Source organism: Heptranchias perlo, chromosome 1 (assembly GCF_035084215.1).
Source record: "Heptranchias perlo isolate sHepPer1 chromosome 1, sHepPer1.hap1, whole genome shotgun sequence".
Taxonomy (NCBI): domain Eukaryota; kingdom Metazoa; phylum Chordata; class Chondrichthyes; order Hexanchiformes; family Hexanchidae; genus Heptranchias; species Heptranchias perlo.
Window position 1 is genome coordinate 140,440,906 of NC_090325.1, and position 22,522 is coordinate 140,463,427.

General features: G+C 39.6%; 1 protein-coding gene across 11 annotated transcripts in view; it reads right to left on the reverse strand.

Annotated features, from left to right (window-relative positions):
* Positions 1-22,522, reverse strand: part of arfip1 (ADP-ribosylation factor interacting protein 1 (arfaptin 1)) — a 181,886-nt gene that overhangs the window by 119,955 nt on the left and 39,409 nt on the right. For 3 of the 11 annotated variants that reach the window (XM_067991907.1, XM_067991879.1, XM_067991898.1), the window contains exons 2-3: positions 13,620-13,814; positions 8,802-8,911 (exon numbers count right to left, since the gene is read on the reverse strand). The exons of 3 other annotated variants lie outside the window; for them this stretch is intronic. In XM_067991907.1, coding sequence (XP_067848008.1) covers positions 8,802-8,909 — 108 coding nt within the window. In that variant the 5' untranslated portion in view covers positions 8,910-8,911; positions 13,620-13,814. Of the gene's footprint in view, positions 1-4,244; positions 4,362-8,801; positions 8,912-13,619; positions 13,815-22,522 lie in introns of those variants that run through there. 5 more of the 11 variants (XM_067991916.1, XM_067991938.1, XM_067991923.1 and 2 more) reach the window with 4 other exon arrangements.

A 22,522-nucleotide genomic window follows, 5' to 3' on the forward strand; every position in this document is an offset into this window, starting at 1 on the left:
ACCTAGCTTTGTATGGTCAGCAAACTTGATACATTACACTCGGTCCCTTCATCTAAGTCATTAATCAACATTCTGGCTAAGGCTGAAGCTTCATCATTTTGGGCATCACCGATCCTCAAAAAGTTGGTGCCTTCTTTGTAAAAAAAAACAGGTTCATGGAAGGACCACATTAATTAACGCTGTCCTCTCAGAAGAATGGATCTGCTGCTCTAGACCCACCTTCCTGATACTCAAAATATAAACGGTGAATATATATACTCTAAAGAAAGAAAGAAAAAAGAACTTGAATTTACATGCACCTTCAGGTCCTCTGGATGTCGCATAGGGCTTCACAGACAATGAAGTACTTTTGAAGTGTAGTCACTGTTGTAATGTAGGCAATATATATTCTAGTGGTCCTATCTCCACTAATGCAGCATTCAAACCAGCCTAGGATGTGGTAAAGCTTTTGAGATTGCTCTCGGCAATAACTCAGTCTTTCTTTAAGTAGCCCTACAAGTTTCACATAGGGTTGATGAACCATAACTTTACTATCCCCACCTCCCATTGACTCCAAATCAGAGGAGCATTCACTATTGTACTAATGCACATTTTAATACTGGAACACCTGGACTCTGCCACCCCAATACCTGTCTCCAGCTTGGCTCAGTGGTAGCACTCGCATGTGCGAGTCACTTCTTGTACCTTCAAACCCCACTACAGACTTGAAGACATAATCTAGGCTGCCACTGAAAATGCAGTACTAAGAGTGCGCTGCATTGTTGGAGGTACCATCTTTTGGATGAGACATTAAACCAAGGTACTATCTGCCTGTTTAGGTGGATATAAACGATCCCATGGCACTACTGGAAGAAGAGCAAAGAGTTCTTTTGGTGTCTTGACAAACATTTAACCCTCAACCAAAACCACCAAAACAGATCAGCTGATCATTGACCTCATTTGTTGTTTATGGGATTTTGTTGTGCGCAAACTGAGTGCCATGTTTACCTACATTAACAGTGACTACATTTAAAAAGTAGTTTGTTATTTGTGAAGCCCTTTTGGGACATCCTGAGGGCGTGAAAGGCACTATACAAATCCAAGCCTTTCTTTCTTCCCAGCAATGTCATCTGAAAGAGACCAGATGTAAGAGTTCGTACCTGGACAACCCCCCAGAAAGACACATGATCCACTGCCTCCAATTGTCTATGCATATGCATAAAAATAAGTTTGGTTACCAAAAAAAATGCCTGTGACTGTTGATTTTTTATAAAATCCATGACTTTCGATTTTTTTTTTACAATGATCCATCCATGATTTTACTAAATATCTACCATAACAAAACAGCTCTAATCATAGACAGGTTGAGTTTACTCCTCAACCTATATCAAAAAGGAATAGGTGGATGAAGTAAAACATTTTACCATGTTTAATATATAAATCCAATAAATGAAATTATTTAAAAATTGAGGTAATAAGTTGTTACAATAACATGCCTATTTTGAAATTAAGTGAATGAATTGAGAAATTGTGATAAGTTTCATGAAAAAAAAAGTCACAAAATGTGCATTTGGAGTTGTAGACACGAGAATCACAGTCGGTCTCCCTCGGACCCTCATATCTCGGTGTTTCTCCAATTCTGGCCGTTTGTGCATCCCCGAATTTCTTTGCTCCAACAATGGCGGCCATGCCGTCAGCTGCTAAGGCAATAAGCTCTGGAATTGCCTCCCCAAACCTCTCCATTTCTCCACCTCGCTCTCCTCCTTTAAGATGCTCCTTAGAAGGAATTATTGAAGCATGCAATTTATTTTTCCATACTTGGTGTTGTAGCTTTCTGAAGCTTCATTGCACAAAATAAACTCTTTTTAACCACACCCCACCAACAAAATGGCTCTGCTGTATTGCAGGTATATTCTGAAAAGTTTATACCTTTAATAAAATCTTAAAATTAAAAACAAATCTGGTCCTCACGTAGTAAGAAAATGAATGCTTTTACATTTCATATCTCAACACAAGGGAGAGGGTTTTTTTCTAAGAACGACAAGCCACAAATCAAGCCAGCACTACATTAAATAGCATTTTAACAACCAGAAATAAAATATTCAACAAATTTAAACATACATCTGCTACCTCTTTCACCAAGCTTTTGGTCACCTGTCCTAACATCTCCTTATGTGTCTCAGTGTCAAATTTTGTTTGATAACGCTCCTGCAAGGCGCCTTGGAATGTTTTACTACGTTAAAGGCGTTATATAAATGCAAGTTGTTGCCGTTGCCTGATAAGGAGAGGACCTTAATTTAGGTTATTTTTTGGGCTCAGGGATGTTTGTGCTGGGGAATGAAACGCTTTCAGCGCTCCCAGGTTAGGTAGCATATGGATTCGATGCAAAATAAAGCTCCCATGATCTTGTCACAGAAATCTGCCTAACTCCAAATCAGAGGAGCACCCACTATTGCATTAGTGCAAATTTTTAGACTTCCTTATGCCACCTCTGAAGCACGAGTACCAATTTAGACTAGATTCATTTGCATCCATTGGGAATTGGATTGAGATGGCCCAAATCAATTTAGTTTGGACCCTTTATAATTATCAGTACATGGAGCTTGTCATCGCAGAGTCTGGAATCAAATTCAGCAGTTTCAGGACAGTGAGTTAACCTACCATGACCTAGGCCCTAGGGCAGGAAAATGCTTTTTGTTTGGTGACAGTCTTGTGGCCAATTTTAAAGGTGAAAAGTATCCATAAGAAATAAAATAAATCCTCCACAACCCTAGGTCATCGCACGTCATATATGATGACAGGCTACTTAATCTGGATGATAATACCTAAAATTACAGTAATGACAAATGGAGGTTTTTCTTAGCCACATAATCTCAGATGGAACCCATACTAAGCATGCTACTGTAAACATCCTAAAACTGTAGATTATTGTTAGTCACCAGCATTGTGTACACCGCAGGATAAACCAATGATGTTTGTGGAGGGCCACAATGTCGCCACTCGAAACATGCATTTTAATTTGAAAAATACGTTATTGTGTAAGTGTGATGTAATAAGTTGTTTTGGAAGTCTAGTTAAAATAACCACCGTTGGAATGATAAATACCTTGGCTTGAACTGATTCAAGGGTCATTAAAAGGCATTGTGTCCTCATGTATACAGTTGGTTACAGTATTTCCAATAATGCAAAACCTTCTTTGAAGCAATATGCTACTCCTGTACAACGAATGACACCCTTTCCAGCGCTCTCATGAATCTCTGTGAACAAAGAGGTATCTGGAATGCTGGCCCTCAGTTAAGATTTATCACCATGTTTCCCTCCTTCAGGAAGCAGATCAGCCTTAGCAATGTGCAAATTTTCCTTTTACTATGGAGCTTTCCTGGCCTCTTCTGACTATATATAGAACTGCAACCAATGCTTAGAACAAGTAAACACTACGAGATACGGTTCTGACCACCGGAGTTCAGGAATACAGCATTTATTTTAAATAAGTACCAAGAGCATAGTTGATTTGGGAAAAAATATAAATTTCAGCTATGGAATAAAGCCATTTTCTACAAATGGAATTTGTTATGGAGTCTCTTGAAGGAATCAATCGATTCCTTGTATAGTTGCACAAGTGGCTATTAATTATGTGTGATCCTTGACATTGAGCTTGGCAGGCTATTCACCATGGAGGAAATCACAGCCGAGATCAATCCTGCCCTCACTCGATGTCCACACTGATTCACACAGTTCCAGCAAGGGTCACTGGAGAGCGATCAGGAACAGAATTGTTAGTCGATAATTATTAATCAGGGTCCAGCAAGAGTGAGGCCAATTCTACCACTGCCAGAGCTGAAATCTTCTAACTCAGGACAGACTAGAGATTACAGCTGGGGCCATCTTTGTCTGTATGGCAAAGGTACTTACCATATAAACTCTCAGCCAGTAGATTGGGTATGCCTGTACTTTGTTTTGAAATGTGATCTTGACTAAATTTTCTGTATATTAGATACAGTCAGCAACACTAACTGCAATATAAAATACTTTGTAGTACAGAATTATTACTCTGGTTAACAGATTCATTCAATCACACTATGCACCTTCCATTGTTTAAGAAAGCTTCCCCTTAGATCAGCCAGTTACATAGTAGCAAGTCACACCCTTCAGAAGTGTAGATGCAATTCTCACTGAGAAAAACACTCCAACTTGTCAGTCATGTGTGCAATGAATTCTGACAGCTTCCAACCAAGCTAGAGGCCAAATGCTTCTTTATACCTTACCTGACTAAAAGGTCAGAGAATGAAGCATGGCTAATGGTAGTCAGTCCACTATATCAATTGTGTCACTTAACTAGAGAGGAGACCACAGGTACTCTATTTGATCGAGCTCCACAGAAGCTGAAAAGGAAGTAAAACAAACAGAGAAAGGAGGAAAATGAAGCTATTCCAAAAGCTTTGCAGGTATCTTCAGATATTATTCTGTGCAAAGTACCCAATAATTTATTTATATAGTTCGATCAGTTTCCTAGCTCTCCAACACACTATTACTACACTACATGTTACAATTATCCACAACTATCTGCTTGTATACCCTATATGACGTGCAGTCTTTACAACACAAAGCACAAAGAAAATTTTAAAAATTCAACTTAAATGTTCAATACACTGTTATATTCTCACTGAACTTTCAAATATAATAAAAACAGAAAATAAGAATAAAAGAAATAAGAGCAGGAGTAGGCCATACGGCCCCTCGACCCTGCTCCACCATTCAATCAGATCATGGCTGATCTTCAATCTCATCTCCACTTTCCTGCCCAATCCCCATATTCCTGGATTCTATTAGAGTCCAAAAATCTGTCTCTCAGCCTCAATATACTCAATAACTCAGCATCCACAGCCCTCTGGGATAGAGAATTCCAAAGATTCACAACCCTCTGAGTGAAGAAATGCCTCCTCGTCTCAATCTTAAATGGCCAAACCCTTATCCTGTGACTATGCCCTCCAGTTCCAGACTCTCCAGCCGGGGAAACAACCTCTCAGCATCTGACCTGTCAAGCCCCCTCTGAATCATGTATGTTTCAATGAGATCACCTCTCATTCTTCTAAACTCCAGAGAGTATAGACCCATTCTACTCAACCTCTCCTTATAGGACAATCTTCTGATCCCAGGAATTAATCTAGTGAACCTTTGTTGCACCACCTCAAAGGCAAGTATATCCTTCCTTTGATAAGGAGAACAAGACTCTACGCAGTACTCCAGGTGAGGTCTCACCGAAGCCCTGTACAATTGTAGTAAAACTGCCTTACTCTTGTACTCCAACCCCCATGCAATAAAGGCCCACATGTCATTTGCTTTCCTAATTGCCTGCTGTACCTGCATGCTAACTTTTTGTGTTTCTTGTACCGGGATACCCAAGTCTCTTGACACCAACATTTAATAGTTTCTCACCATTTAAAAACTATTCTGTTTTTCTATTCTTCCTACCAAAGTGAATAATCTCACATTTCCCCACATTATACTCCATCTGCCACCTTCTTGCTCACTCACTTAACCAGTCTATATCCTTTTGCAGATTCTTTGTGTCCTCCTCACAGCTTACTTTCCCACCTAGCTTTGTATTGTCAGCAAACTTGGATACATTACACTCGGTCCCTTCAACCAAGTCATTAATATAGATTGTAAACAGCTGAGGCCCAAGCACCGATCCTTGCGACACCCCACTAGTTATAGCCTACCAACCTGAAAATGACCCGTTTACCCCTACTCTGTTTTCTGTCCGTTAACCAATCCTCTATCCATGTTAATATGTTACCACCAACCCCAGCAGCCCTTATCTTGTGTAACAGCCTTTCATGTGGCACCTCATGAATGCCTTTTGAAAATCCAAATATACCAAATCCACTGGTTCCTGTTTATCTACCCTACTAGTTACATCTTCAAAAAACTCTAATAAATTTGTCAAACAAGATTTCCTTTTCATAAAACCATGTTGACTCTGCCTAATCGTATTATGATGTTCTAAGTGCCGTGTTATCAATTCCTGATGTCAGGCTAACTGTCTTGTAGTTCCCTGTTTTCTCTCTCCCTCCTTTCTTGAATAGCGGGGTTACATTTGCTACCTTCCAATCCGCTGAGACCATTCTAGAATCTAAGGAATTTTGGAAGATCATAACCAATCCATCCATTATCTCTGCAGCCACCTCTTTTACAACCCTCGGATGTAGGCCATTAGGTCCAGGGGATTTATCGGCTTTTAGTCCCATTAGTTTCTCAAGTACTTTTTCTCTACTGATAATTACTTCAAGTTCCTCATTCTCATTTACCCCTTGGTTCCCCACTATTTCTGGTATGCTTTTTGTGTCTTCTACTGTGAAGACAGATACAAAATATTTGTTTAACGTCGCTACCATTTCCTGATTCCCCATAATAATTTCTTCTTTCTCAGCCTCTAGGGGACCAACGATTACTTTTGCTACTCTCTTCCTTTTTACATACTTGTGGAAGGCTCTTACGATCCGTTTTTATATTTCTTACTAATTTACTTTCATATTCTATTTTCTCCCTTTTTATCAATTTTTTGGTTGTCCTTTGCTGGTTTCTAAAACTCACCCAATCCTCAGGCTTACTACTTTTCATGGCAACATTATAGGCCTCTTCGTTTAATCTAATACTATCCTTAACTTCTTTAGTTAGCCACGAGTTGATCACTATTGCCGTGGAGCTTTTATTTCTCATTGGAATGTATCTTTGGAAAATGGTGGATATATAGAGGTCAACCAGCAGGGACTTGTATTAATCTTAGACAGCTTTTAGAAGTTTCAAACTGATTTTCTCTCACTCTTGCAGGAGTTTCCTTCTCAGATATTTTCAAATTAACTCAGATTCAAACCATACAGCTATTTTATATCCCAAAAAATAGTTACTGGGATTTTATGGAGTTTGAACATCTGACAAACTTAAAACAGAACTGTCAATTATATATAAACTGAATCAACCACACAAAACAGCTCAAGTTTGAATTATCACTCTTCCAAACCTGCAACACCGTATCATAAGCTTGGTACAAGAATTTGAACTGTCGTTGGTTTCTTTTTTAGACTGCTACTGCACTATGACTACATATAAAGGAACTGCTACTAAACCAGAACCAGACAAAATTTCTTAATTTTTGTCACAGGCCTCATCGATTCTTATAAGTATCAGGTTGGCTTAGTTGCTAGTGCTGGCACCTAAATCAGAAAGGTTGTCGGGTTAAGCCCCATCCAGGTTTTATGCAAATAATCTACATTGAAGCTTCAATGTATTTCTGAGGGACTGTTGCATTGTCAGAGGTGCTGTCCTTTGGATGAGATGTTGAACTTAGGCCCGATCTACCTGTTCAAGTGTCTCGAAAATATCCTCATGCCTATTCAATGAAGAGCAATGAGTTCTCCATGTGTCCTGGTCAACATTTATCCCTCAACTAACCTTAACAACAGATTAATTGGTCATTCATCTCATTTGCTGTATGCATATTGAATTCCGTGTTTGCCTGCATAATAAGTGACAACACTTTAAAAGTAACTCAATGGCTGTGAAGCACTTTGGCATGTGCAGAGGATGTGATAATTTAGCACATAAATGATAAAATACAGTAGTCCTTCCCCTTTAAAATGCTCTGACATACTACCCTCTGATGTTATGCACTTATGACTTCATCACTACTGTAATTTAAAAAAAGAACATTCTTTTATTGTAAGAATGCTATTCTAGAATACGAAGAGAGCCTGCAGATCCTGCTTCTTCTACAAATCCATCTGCTCAGCTCTATTTCATCTCCTAGAGTAAGTGAATGGCACAGATAAACTGTCCAGAAACAAAAAAATTTGGAAAATTTTCTTTGATATCTGAAGGTAAATGAGCAAAAATTCCAAGAGATTAACCTAACAGTGAAATCTGCAGTATTCAACACTGACTGGTTGCATTGCACAGTTGACACCCCTATGACCCCAATATATGTAAGCTCACAACCTTCAGTGGTATTCTTGACAAGATATTTTGCAATAATGGTCTGAGTTTTCACGGAGAGAAAAAAATCCTCTGCAATTTAAAAAAGTTAGCATGACACAGGTGACCACTTAATCAGAGCTTTTTCAAGGTAACAAGACAAAAAATGATATGTCTTCACCTAGCTTTGGCACTCAGCACCCCTGATATTCCATGGGCAGCCAGGCTGGCATGCTGGGAGACATAGATAGGTAATGAAGAATCATATTTTAGTATGTTACTTTGAAATTAGAGAAACTGATGGTGCTGGTCAGGAGGCCAACCACTTTGTGGTAAATCGTTTTTTTAAAAAAAGTTCATAAATGAAATATTTTAATTTTTTAAGAAGTGCCATCATTTGCAGATAAATACTTTAGGGCCTTATTCTGGCATTTCATTTAATCAAAAAAGTCATCCCTTTTAAACGCAACACTAACTACTTTTGATGAAAATTTACTCTACCCACTACTCTTCCAAGGAAGCAATGGCTCCCAAAGATAAATGGTTATCACTTGTTAATAATAAAAGATTACTTGTTACTATTTATTTTTTAAGAAATGATCAAATTTTCCCAAAATTGTATGAGAACAGTCAAATTTCATCTGACAAAACACGCCTGTAATTTGTTGAATAAAAATTCCCCTCAAGTGGTGGCTTTAAGTATGAGATTTAACACAGCTGAAATCCAAACGCTCAATTTCCCATTCTGTTAAAGCATAAATCAAATTCCCGTGTATTTACGATTATTTGTAATCGGATAATCAGATTATGGTTGGCAGATTTTATAAAATATATAATTTTATAATAACCTCAGAGTCGGACTCAGAATCCTGTGCATGCATTTCAGCTGCAGCTGTATGGGAATCTACAGCCAGACTTGGAGCCTCACTAGCAGCAGACATGGTGCTTTCAGACATTCCTGAAACAAAAAGAAGCATTGGCCAAGTGCATGGTGTAATTTCAAACAACATCAACAAAGGAACACATCGAAGAACCTACATTTAAAATTGCAAACCATTAAATGCAAGTTGAAAGGAAAATATCTTAACTAATGTTTGCAGCACGAGCTCGTCTAGACTACAGATGGCACCACCTACATATTGCATACATGTCATGTACATGTTCATATTAATATTTAAAAGTACAGTGATTCATGATTCTTTGAGCTCAAATTATTGCCAGGTATTAACCCCCTTCCCAACCCCACTGTTTACAGCCTACCAATAGCTGGGAGTTATGATTGAACTGGCAGTGCCCAATCCTGTGTCCTGTTTCGAGTATGGCTAATAAATGAAAGTCAGCACGGATTTGTTAAAGGAAAATCATGTTTGACTAACTTGATTGAGTTCTTTGATGAAGTAACGGAGAGGGTTGATGACGGTAGTGCAGTTGATGTGTATATGGACTTTCAAAAGGCATTTGATAAAGTACCACATAATAGAATTGTTAGCAAAATTAAAGCCCATGGGATTAAAGGAACATTGGCATCGTGGATTCAAAATTGGCTAAGGGACAGAAAGCAGAGAGTAGTGGTGAGCTATTGTTTTTCAGACTGGAGGGAAATATATAGTGGTGTTCCCCAGGGACCAGTATTAGGACCACTGCTCTTTTTGATATATATTAATGACCTGGGCTTAGGTACACAGGGTATAATTTCAAAGACTGCAGATGACATGAAACTCGGAAATGTAGTAAGCAATGTGGAGGACAGTAACAGACTTCAGGATGACATAGACAGACTGATGAAATGGGCAGATACATGGCAGATGAAATTTAAGGCCGAGATGTGTTATACATTTTGGTAGGAAGAACGAGGAGAGGGAATATAAACAAAATGGTTCAATTTTAAAGGGACTGCAGGAACAGAGGGACCTGGGGGGTGTATGTACACAAATCCTTGAAGATGGCAGGTGAAGTTGAGAATGCCGTTAAAAAAGCATATGGGATCCTTGGCTTTATAAATAGAAGCATAGAGTACAAAAGCAAGAAGTTATGCTAAACCTTTATAAAACACAGGTCAGGCCTCAGCTGGGGTATTGTGTTCAATTCTGGGCACTACACTTTAGTAAAGATGTCAAGGCCTTAGAGAGGGTGCAGAAGAGATATACTAGAATGGTGCCAGGGATGAGGGACTTCAATTATGTGGTGAGACTAGAGAAGCTGGGGTTGTTCCCCTTAGAGCAGAGAAGGTTAAGGGGAGATTTAATAGAGGTGTTCAAAATCATGAATGGTTTTGACAGAGTAAATAAGGAGAAACCGTTTCCAATGGCAGAAGGGTCGGTAACCAGAGGATACAGATTTAAGGTGATTGGCAAAAGAACCAGAGGCGACATGAGGAAACATTTTTTTTTACACAGCGAGTTATGGTGATCTGAAATGCACTGCCTGAAAAGGTGGTGGAAACAGATTCAATACTAACTTTAAAAAGGGAACTGGATAAATACTGGAAGTTGAAAAAATTTATCGGGCTATGGGGGAAAAAGGTGGGCCGAATGGCCTTTATTGCAAGGGGGTTGGAGTACAAGAGTAAGGCAGTTTTACTACAATTGTACAGGGCTTCGGTGAGACCTCACCTGGAGTAATGCGTAGAGTCTTGTTCTCCTTATCAAAGGAAGGATATACTTGCCTTTGAGGTGGTGCAACAAAGATTCACTAGATTAATTCCTGGGATGAGAGATTCTGAGGGGGCTTGACAGGGCAGATGCTGAGAGGTTGTTTCCCCTGGCTGGAGAATCTAGAACTAGAGGGCATAGTCGCAGAATATGGGGTCAGCCATTTAAGACTGAGATGAGGAGGAATTTCTTCACTCAGAGGGTTGTGAATCTTTGGAATCCTCTACCCCAGAGGGCTGTGGATGCTGAGTCATTGAGTATATTCAAGGCTGAGAGAGATACATTTTTGGTCTCTAGGGGAATCCAGGGATATGGGGGATATGGGGGATATGGGGGTCGGGCAGGAAAGTGGAGTTGAGGTTGAAGATCAGCCATGATCTGATTGAATGGTGGAGCTGGCTCGAGGGGTCGTATGGCCTACTCCTGCTCCTATTCAAATGTAGAAACATTTTAATGCTGAATGGTCCCTACTTCAACAACCCCTATTGGCATGAAAATTTATAACATTGAACTAAAAAAATAGAATTCAAGTGCGTGTTATCACACTCATTGTCTGAGAGCGAGAACAATACATCCTCTTTTTCTTGGGATGCATTTTCCCATACCACTTTCGTGGGCCTCCCTTCCTCAGTCAGAAGAATGGATGACTGGGCACTAGAGTTCTGCCAACACTGCTGTGAAACAAGGAGATATACAGAACGGCCAAGGCCGATGCTCTCTCCAATATTTCCTTCTTCACTTGTGGACACACCAACAGTTAAGATTGGCAACTCAAAATATGGAGGATGTGGAACGTGAACCTGTGGGCTTATGATTTCGTAGCACAGGGTTTTTTGATTCCAGCATGCTATCCTAAGCAAATACCAGAAACAAAAAAGTTTATCAAACCTAAGCCTGAAAGAAATTAATAATGACACACAGTTTGAACCAGACACACAAACGGCAATATCACAATCTTTCTGCAGCCAGTAAAAGCAAAAAAAGCAAAATTTTCTCTCAACTAAATTACTTTGTCCCTTTCCTAAGGTCCTTAAATGCATCACCACCTCTCAGCTCTAGCCAATCTTTCCCAACATACGCTGTTCAAACCCACTCTAGTGAATGCATTACAATATCTATACTTTTTGTCTGTACTGCATTCCATCTCGCAGGGAGCTTATATCAAAAGACACCAACAAACATCTGTCTCTGCATAAGGAACAGGAAATAGGCATTTAATTTCTAGTATGCTGGTTAACTGACATTTGTTGGACACTGCTCCCGCTGCCTAATTTTTGGATTTAAATATACCCATTAGTAGAATTGATGAAATATTTTTCCATACCACTTTCGTAGGTCTGCTCAGTGTGAATGTTGGAAGTTTCATTTATTTCAGTAAGCTAAATTTTGCCCAAGTTTACTTCAATTATTTTGCTTTAGTCATTTACTGTGTTGCTCTCAGTTATAATATACAGGAGTGTATGAACCAGTCAGAACCAAAGTTTTCAAATGCACAGGATTTAAATACTGGAATGTTTTGTCCATCAAAATGTAATCAGACACAATGGTGGCTCACTTTGATGAGCACATCACTCTAACCGTTAAAATATAAAAATGAAGTACATCCAAAGGATTTGCTACTTAAAAGGGAACAAATCAAATTCCAGCAGGATTAAAATAGAATAAGAGCACATACAAAACCAGTGGTCGAGAATATATATTCTTTATATATTAGTAGATCTCCTGTGGCGTTGCTCAGTGAGTCTTCAACCCCTTCATCTTTGTGTATGCATGTCTCATTCTGTCCTCTGCTCCGTCACCAGTTCTATCCCCACATCTTTTTCCTCTCCCTCCAATCGCTCTGTCCCTTGATATGTCCATGCAATCTTCCTTCTTTGATATTGTGCATGCTTTCATATCTTTCTTTACCTCAATCTCTATCCACAATCTCGTATCCATCTATCTCTCCCTGATCCCAAGTCTCATTCATATCTTCAGTAGCGCTTCTCTGTTGTTTTTCTTTGCCTGATCTCTGTCCAATCTCTCTCCCCACAATCCCTCCCAGTCATTAATCCCTACCCTGATTTTTTTTTACATCTATACCCTCCCATCTATATTCTCACTCATATCTCCCTTCACGCCTCCCTATTTCTCTCCCTCACGCTTCCTCATTTTCCTGTCCCCATATCACCCCATTTCTTTCCACCCCAACTCCATTTCTTTCCACCCCAATTCCATCTCTTTCCCTCCCCAGTCTTTCACTCAAAGAAACACAGAGTCCAAGGCTGGGATGAAACAAAGCTGGTGTAATAAAGTTTTTAACAACCCACAGGGTCAAAGAAACAGGGAGGCTCAGTCTGAAAGAGAGCATGGCCGGAGCAAGGTAGAATGGCAGGCAGCAACAAAGGGTGCAAGAGGTGGGGAAGCAACAGGGGATGCAGGAGTAGAGCTATGGGCAGTAGATATAGCAATGAGATGGCCTAGTGGTGTGGGGAGCTGAGCAGGAGGCCAGGACAGAAGTAGGGTGCCAGAGAAGGGCTGGAGAGCTATGGGGAAGGCCATAAAGTTAAAAAGAAAAACCAAATATAATATAAAACTTACCTGCACAAAAAGGAAAATGGTGAAAAACAAAACGTTGGGCAAATGTGGGTGACTTGCAATACCCAGAGCCTGGTGGGGAGCCTACAACTGCAGAGTAATGTGCAGATAGGCCTTCCCATTAAAAAATAGCAGACATACTTTTCATAGTCTTTCCACATTATAAATGTTGACACAAAAAGCATTATGCAAAAATCATGACAACAGGAGGTTTATGAACAGAAAGTGTGAGCCATATGCTAGACCTTTAATAAAAGATATACTCAAAATATCAGGGAACATCATTTTTTTTGGATGTTCTTTTTCATGTTCCAATGATAATGCTGGAATATATTTATATTAGATATATATATATAAAAATGATATGTTGTCACCCCTGATTAGCAACCATAATTACTACTGTTTTTTCCACTCAGGAGAATGTTCCTCATAACTCACAATTTCAACTGCTGTTACTGAAGGCGTTCCTTTCTTCTGCTCACCAGATCTCAACTACATCTTGGGTCAGTTTCTTGAGTTTCACTCACATTCCCCCAGTTCTAGATCTGCACCAGCTGGTTCACTCATGAAAGATGACGAGGGGGAGAAAGAAGGATGTAAAGGAAGATACGAGTCGGACAGGAAACAAAGGAACTAAAAAAATTCAAGAGAAAGTTAATTTTTTTTTTAAAAAGGCTGGGAGAAAAGAAAACCTAAATCTAAAAATTATGGAGTAAAACCACAATAATGATAACTTCCCAATAAACAATTCAAGTGGAAACCCAACAATTAAAGAACCAATTCACTCAGAGGGAAAAATATCCCAAATATCCACAAGATGGTGCTGTTTAATGTTCAGTGAGAAACTATATTCAAATGATCCTGAAAAGTATATAGTATTGTACCATATTAAATAGGATATTGTGAAGCTCCATCAATCCTACCAAGACTTCTTTTATTGGCATTAAAAAGGCCTGGTTACAATTGTTATAGCGCTTTTTTCGTTCAGTAATATTGCCATTATTAAGGGATTAGCTAAGAAGTTCAAACTACCGTAAACACACACCTTCACCTAATGGTTTTGAACCCATCTTACTTTGTTATAATTAAGTCCCAGTTTCTTAAACATAAGTGTGCGTCCACCGACTGTCTGCATTGCTGCACAGCCAAATTGGTACTGCTATGAAACCTATCTGGACACAGGTCAACTTAAAAACAGCAGCTTTCATAATTCACATTGTCCATAATAATTTGAAGTATTTGAGGTTCTTTTTGTAATATACAGGATAGAATCATTTTAAATTTGTTTCAAAATAAGTCATATATTCTATTATAAAAAGTATATATTCTAGTATAAAATAGTGTGGAGAGGGTTTTGTAGTGCATGTTTAGTTAATGTTCAGAGGCTGGCAGGTCGAGTTTCCGACACTACATGTTACTTTCCAAAAGCAGGCCATTCTTTGTTGACCGGAGCCATTTGTTTAGCTTAGTAAAGCAGATGCATCACTTCTGACCCTAATTATCATTCATCTCAATTGCTGTTAGTGGGACCTTCCTATGCGTAATTTGCCTACATAACACTTGAAGATGTCCTGACAACATGATAACGCAGTATATAAATGCAAGTTCTTTCTTACTTTCCCTGCAATTCTTGACGGTGCTGGCTACAAAGCAACTGACAATCCTGGATTGGAGGTCTAAAGTACCTCTGGCCAGGAGACATCTGCAGCATGCCTTGTGGAGAATACCAACACAAAATGGTAAAAATACAGATATATAAAGGAAATTAGTATTCCACACACTTGAGGGTAGTGTCAAAGCTAAACTGGATTTGTTACATAATGTAACTCCATCTCAACACAATACTGACTTGATTATATCAAGAGATGCTGCAACAGTCTTCAGGAGCAGGTCCCATTGAGAGCTAGTTTAGGGCATACAGAAATCTCACAATCCTTTTTCTCTGCTACATCTCCCCTGTCTATAGTTCGTTAAAATCATTTTTAGTGAGCATATTTGTGGTTTCCACTTCTTTGTGGTTTCCACTTCTTTGTGAGCTGTGTTTGAGGAAGTAACAAGTCTTTCAGAACCTTGTGTTTAGCTGTCTGCTGGTCAGAAGTTTGATGAAAAGAAAAAGGTTTTTAAGTGATGAATCCAGCATTTAGGGTGGATACATACATTTCATGGAACATCCACTTCTGTGAGAAACTAAGTCAAAGGAGAGGTCTCCTTCAGCAATCCAATTGAAAGATCTTAGTTATTAATGTGACTGATCAGTAATTCAAAAGAGAGAGCTTTGTAGGGAAAGGAGTCCAATAACTACACCTGAAATGAACAAGCAGATTTTTTTAATATATATATAGTGCAATGATTTTAGAGTTCAAAATAATTACCCGGGCAACTGCCCCAAAGCACACTAAAATTCTGTATTTTTCCCAGTTCCACATTTCAGATGCCACATGGAACATGGTCAAGGGCAATTGAACTAAAATTAAAGCGGACTGGAAGTCAAGTAATAGGTTACACTATTATAAAGCTGTAGTAGAAACAAGGCAACATAGTGCCTCCAAAGGGAAGGTCCACGGTTAGAAACAGAAAAGTCATAAGTGCGAAGGAGTAGCTATTTCACTATTGTTGTTGGTGCTCTGAACCTGCTGTGCAATGCATAAAGGGGAAACTAGGAGCACCAGTAGTCTTACCATATTGTGTCATTGCTTCCACTGGAAGCAGTTAAATATATGGAAAGTAACTCATTTCCAAATATCTGCCACAAATACAAACGTGCTTTTCTAAAATTATTTCTACTCTGGCTAGAATTCTTATAAAATGTTTCTCCATTTCACTTTTCATAGCCACCTCTAAGCACTACATCCTGCTGGATTCTCATGAATCTTTCACCTATTAAATGCAACGTGCCAAAATGGTAAAGATGCCCCATTTATTGACCAGGTTAATCCATTGAATTTATGCAAGTACAAACTTCTTTCAAAGCTGAGATTTTAAATTAAAACTTAGAGTACTCAGATTTTAACACTCCATGCTACTGTTACTGGGCCAGATATTGTAACAAAGTAGTAATAAACATCCAGAGCATATATTCCAATCTAGAAAACACCCCTGAATATAGGCCTTATGACACATGAAGACAAGAATTAGATTTCAGTGGGACATAGGCTTGACATATCTTAATCAGCAGGCATACCCAATATTCAATCACCTTTACTGCTGGTAAAATAACTAAGTACACAAAGCATAGTTGTTTGTTCTGTCTCTATTTACAAGATCACAAGAAAATTACAGATGAGAAAGACATTTTGACCCATCATAATTCATCCAACTAGAAAAACCCTAAAGTTCCCACTGCAGCATCAAACTGTTTCTTAAAAGATTCTAGAGTTTTCACCTCCACTACCTTTCCTGGAAGTCTACTTTATATGTTGGCCATTCTTTGTGCAAAGAAGAATTTCATGACATCAGTCCGAAATTAACCTTTTATTAGCTTGATCCTGTGTTTCTTTGCCCTACTCTCACAATTTAATTCACAGTAGTATTCTGGAGTTACCTTTTTCATTAGACTACCTTATGTACCTCTCTCAGATCACCCCTCCGATGCTTCCCTGAAACACACAAGTCTCTCCAGTCTTTGCTCACAGATCAGTCCTCTTGATACCAAGGGAGCAGCCTCATGGCTCTTCACTGCACTGCCTCTACAGGTCATTGCCGTATCTCAGCAACCAGAAGTAGATACAGTACTCAAAAGTGTGGACTGACCATAACACTAAAATTGCTCGGTGACAAATTCTTCCATATTCTACTCATCTAGCTATGTAGTTCAACAGTCTATTGGCTTTGTCATCTGTTCAGCACTGGGTCGGGCATGTTGAATGTCAAATCTAGTGGCACTCCTGGATCTCTTCCAGCTTTGCCCTTGGCTATGTTAACGCCATTCATGGATTAAGTGTGTCACTTTTTTAAAAAATTTCCTACGTGCAATACTTTACACTGGTCCACGTTAATTTTCATCTACCATTATTCTTTCCATTTACATATTTTCCATCTCATTATGTAATTTGAGCTGCTTCCACTGCTTCTTCTAGTACATCATCTTCAAAAATTTGACCACTTTGCATTGTGTTTCTCCATCCAAGTCACTAGTAAATTAGAAACCATCGTGGTTCCAAAACAGAATCCTAAGGCACCCCAATGATTACTTCCCCCACCATCGCAGCATATGTGCCAATACTCTGGACTTTGCTTTTTCCCCAAGAAACCAGCAGCCCAAAGGTGGCTGGCTCACCCTGAAAGCGTCTCAATTCCCTTCCGAGATCGCTCACGTCCTGACCGAGGGCAATATCATTTGCATCGTCCAGGTCGGATAATACTGATATTTGAAGAGATGCAGTCGAGAATCCAGTCCATTGCACAACAGAAAAGTACTGCATCTAGGACGTATCCCAGCCTTACTCCAGATCTGGTGTATGAACCTCTCAGACTTGTAATTCTCCAGTCGGACCCGTGCTCCTGGATCATTATGTAGATCTTGACTTAGCCATGGGAGGATATCATGGATGCCAATGTCAGGTTCTCCTTTAAACCCTCCTTAAAACCCACCTCTTTGACCAAGCTTTTAGTCACCCCTCCTGATATCTCTTGCTTTGACTCAGTGTCAATTCTTGTCTTATTACCTCTGTGAAGTGCCATGGGACATTTTTTCTAAGTTAGAGGTGCTTTATAAATCCATGTTGTTGCTGTTAATGTGCCAAAATCTGTTTATTTATGTTAGCTTGGAACAGCCTTACTTACCTTAGTGAGTAACACTTAAATCTTCTTTCTTGTGCTGGCTCTTCACAGGTGTTTGGCTGAGCGCCCAAGAAATGAAGGAAGAACCTTTTGTAATTTCAGTGGGTGGACTTCAGGGGCACAGTATTTTTAAACTTAACCAGCCTTATGCTGCAGGGAACTCGATAAGTACTTGACAGGAAAAAATTTGCAGGGCTACGGGGATAGGGCAGGGGAGTGGGACTAGCTGGATTGCTCTTGCATAGAGCCGGCTCAGACTCGATGGGCCGAATGGCCTCCTTCCATGCTGTAACCTTTCTATGATATAACTCTGACAGTCCGCACTGTTTTCTAACCTTTAGCCAAATTCTTATGCGTTCCCAAGGTTTGCCCTGAATCCTCTCAGTTTTGAGTTTAACTAATAGCACCTTTGCATTGAACTCTTTCAAATGCCATTTGGATCTTGAGGTATGTCACAGGGCTTACCATAATCCACTTAGGTGTCACTTCCTCAAAGTTGATTCTTGCTCAAGCCGGACCTTCCCCTTCTGAATCCATATTGATCACTGTTTTGTAATTATACTGATAATCTTCAAGGTTATTCCTGATAGATCTGCAGTCTCCCTCTTTGTGTACGGGCAAGACATTAGTCTGTTTCCAGTTCAATGATATGAAGTATATTCCATTGGATCCCTTAATAATTGAGGGTGCCTCACAAATCTCCTCCATAGCCTCTCTCAGCACCCTGGGATAAATACCATCTAACCTCAGGGATTATTTGCTTTGAACCCTTTCAGGCTGTCAAGAAATTCCATCTCATTTACATCAAAGCTCATGACTTTACTTAGGTTATTTTTTGTTTGGGATGGGCATGTTGCTCACTTCTTCCTTTGTGAAAAGTTGGAGGAAGTAATTTTTTTATTCGTTCATGGGATGTGGGCATCGCTGGCGAGGCCGGCATTTATTGTCCATCCCTAATTGTCCTTGAGAAGGTGGTGGTGAGCCGCCTTCTTGAACCGCTGCAGTCCGTGTGGTGAAGGTTCTCCCACAGTGCTGTTAGGTAGGGAGTTCCAGGATTTTGACCCAGCGACGATGAAGGAACGGCGATATATTTCCAAGTCGGGATGGTGTGTGACTTCGAGGGGAACGTGCAGGTGGTGTTGTTGCCATGTGCCTGCTGCTCTTGTCCTTCTAGGTGGTAGAGGTCGTGGGTTTGGGAGGTGCTGTCGAAGAAGCCTTGGCGAGTTGCTGCAGTGCATCCTGTGGATGGTACACACTGCAGCCACAGTACACTGGTGGTGAAGGGAGTGAATGTTTAGGGTGGTGGATGGGGTGCCAATCAAGCAGGCTGCTTTGTCCTGGATGGTGTCGAGCTTCTCGAGTGTTGTTGGAGCTGCACTCATCCAGGCAAGTGGAAAGTATTCCATCACACTCTTGACTTGTGACTTGTAGATGGTGGAAAGGCTTTGGGGCGTCAGGTGAGTTACTCGCCGCAGAATACCCAGCCTCTGACCTGCTCTTGTAGCCACAGTATTTATATGGCTGGTCCAGTTAAGTTTCTGGTTAATGGTGACCCTCAGGATGTTGATGGTGGGGGATTTGGCGATGGTAATTATTCAGACTAATTACAATTTTGTATTAATCCTCAGTCAGACTGTTTGCATCTTTTAAGATTTTCATCTGTTCTCTAACTGCCCTCTTACTGTCATTGTGCTGAAAGAATTTTTTACTATTGTATTTAGCCTGATACCATGTTTCTTTTCCTAGATCCTTCTTTGCCCTTGATCACCCTAACATGTTACCACAATTTCTTATATTCATTTAGTAAATCCCTCCCCTTTCTCACTGCAAGTTTTGTAGAGCTTTTATTTCCTCTTTGTTTCACTTTTAATGGGGCAGAAATCGTGCTCAACAGCGCTCTCCGTTATTAAAGGAGCAAGTTCCGGCGTTCGCACATGTGCAGTGAAACACGGAAATCTGGAACTTGCTCCTAGTGGTTCGCCGGCGATATGGCAGCTTCGAATTAAAGGGACATCGCACGCTGCAATCAGGGAAATCAATGAAAAAGCGTTAACTTGCTTATCTGCCCAGCTGGAAAGTAACTAATTACGTTCCCCAACAGGTACGCTTAAAAATACAGGTCTAAACTAAGTTTTAACAGTCTTAATGACTGCCGAACTAAAATGAACATTTAAAAATGTGGAGTCTCATATTTTAATAGTTTTTGGTCATTAAAAAAAATTTTAAATTAAAAACTTTTTAAAAAACTTTTCTCTTCTGTATTTTATTTAATTCAATTATTTCTTTGGCTTTTTATTAAAAAAATTAAGTTTTTATTTACAATTACATACAGAATAATGAATGAAGTCTGCGTGCCTGTGTGAACAATGCAGGCTGAATCTGTGGGCGTGACTTCTCCTCAAACTTTTCCAGCCACGGCAATTCACGCTGCTCAGAGGCTGGGGTGATAGCGCACAATTTTTTTTAAAGTTCAAATTCAAGCAATTCGGCGTCACAGAGCCCGCAGTAAGTAATTTCATTAATTTAATTCATTGAAGCGGCGGGAACCAATGCCTCGCTGCTCCGAGCGATTTCTGGCCCAATATGTTTGTTAATCCATTTAGGATCACATTTGTTTAGTCTGAGCTTGTTGGTTTTAGGAATGCATTTATCCTGTATGATCAGCATTATTCCTTTAAAAAGGTGTTCCACTTGTCCTCTACTAAATTAGCATTCATAACATACCCTAATCCATTTGCTAAAGTTGTGCTTTCATTTCTTTGAATTTAGCCCTTTTGAAGATATATATCTGACTTCTAGCATTAGGTATTTCTGACTTCCAGATCATATTCAACTTGATCATTCTGTGGTCGTTATCCCAGGGGTTCCTAAACTTGTAGCTCGTACATTGTTTTGGTTATTGGTGAGTAACAAGTCAACATGAGCACTGACTTTCATGGATTCCTTGATACACTGGGATACGAAGCGATTGTGCATTAGTGACTAACTCTGACTCTAAACCACTAAGTTTCTCCCATTTTATTAGGTTGATTGAAGACTCCCATTAAAATTACTTTCCTATTCTTAAATAGCCTTTCTTTGTCACCACAGAGCAATCAATATCTTTCGCGTGCTGACTTGGAGGTCCATTGCATCTCTCAATATGCTACCGCTTGGATTTCTTTCCTATGAGATGTCTAACTAGAGTGCTTTGTTTCGCAGCTTTCCTTCGCCCACAAGATCAACTTCATTTATCTCCCAGGTGTCCAACATCTTGGGCGTACTTTTCTGCTCACTCTTATCTTTTCTGAACATGCTATTGTTAAATTTGAATGTTAAACTTATTTCCCTCCTCTGGAACTAGCCAGTTCTGTTATTTCTGTTTCTGTTATTCCCACTACAGTGTAGCTCCCAACTGCCACAATTGTCTCCAATTCTGGCATCGTATGCCTAATACTTGGCAAATAATGGTTGAATCGTGATTGTAGGTTTACTAGATGAGGGCATGAAAAATTTGGTAAAGGTTGGTTCTTCAAAAAATTAGCGAGACTTAAAGTGGATAAGTCACCAGATCATGATGGCATGCAACCTAAGCTGTTGAAGGAAGTCAGAGAGGAGATTGCAGATGCTCTGATGATAATTTTTCAATCCTCCTTAGACATGAAACTTGTGCCTAGAGACTGGAGAGTACCCACTGTAATACTTCTGTTCAAGAAGGCAGAGAAGAATAAACTTGGTAGCTACAGGCCAGTTAGCCTAATGTTAGTTGTGGGCTAACTCTTAGAATCTATGATTCAAGATAAAATCAGTGAGCATTTAAAGACGCATGGAATAATCAAGGGCAGCCAGCATGAATGTGTAAAAGGCAAGTTATATTTGACAAATTTAAGGAGTTTTTTGAAGTGACATATATATATATATATAAATAAAAAAGGGAATGCTGCAGATGTAGATTTTTAAATGGCATTCAATAAGGAGATAGGTTACAAAATTTCAGGCATATGGTGTGAGGAAATGGCGCAGCATGGATAGAAAGTTAGCTGATGCATAGGAAAGTAAAAAGATTGACGCTAATGGGTATTGTTTAGATTGCAAGAAAGTTGAAAACGGTGTACCCCAGGAGTCAGTGCTGGATCCTCTTTTGTTCTAGGTATATATAGATGACTTGGACTTTGAAGTAGGGACAAAGTATCAAAATTTGCTCAGGACACAAAAGTAGGGACTTTAGCAAACAGTGAAGCAGACTATTAAACACTGCAGAAGAGCACAGACAGGTTAATGCAATGGGCAAACAAGTGGCAGATGCAATTTAATGTGGATAAGTGAGAGATAATACATTTGGGAGGAAAAACAAGGAAACGGAATGTAAACTGAACGGAAAGAGGCTGAAGGGTGTGGACAGAGACTCAGGACTGTAAATATATTCCTCAAATGTGCTGGAGCAGGTAGATAAGGCCATAACAAAAGTCAATAGCATTTTGGGTTTTATAAATAGGAGCATGAGAGCAAATAAGTGGTGATACATTTGTATATGACATTGGTTAGGCCACATAGTACTGTGTGCAGTTTTAGGTACCTCATTA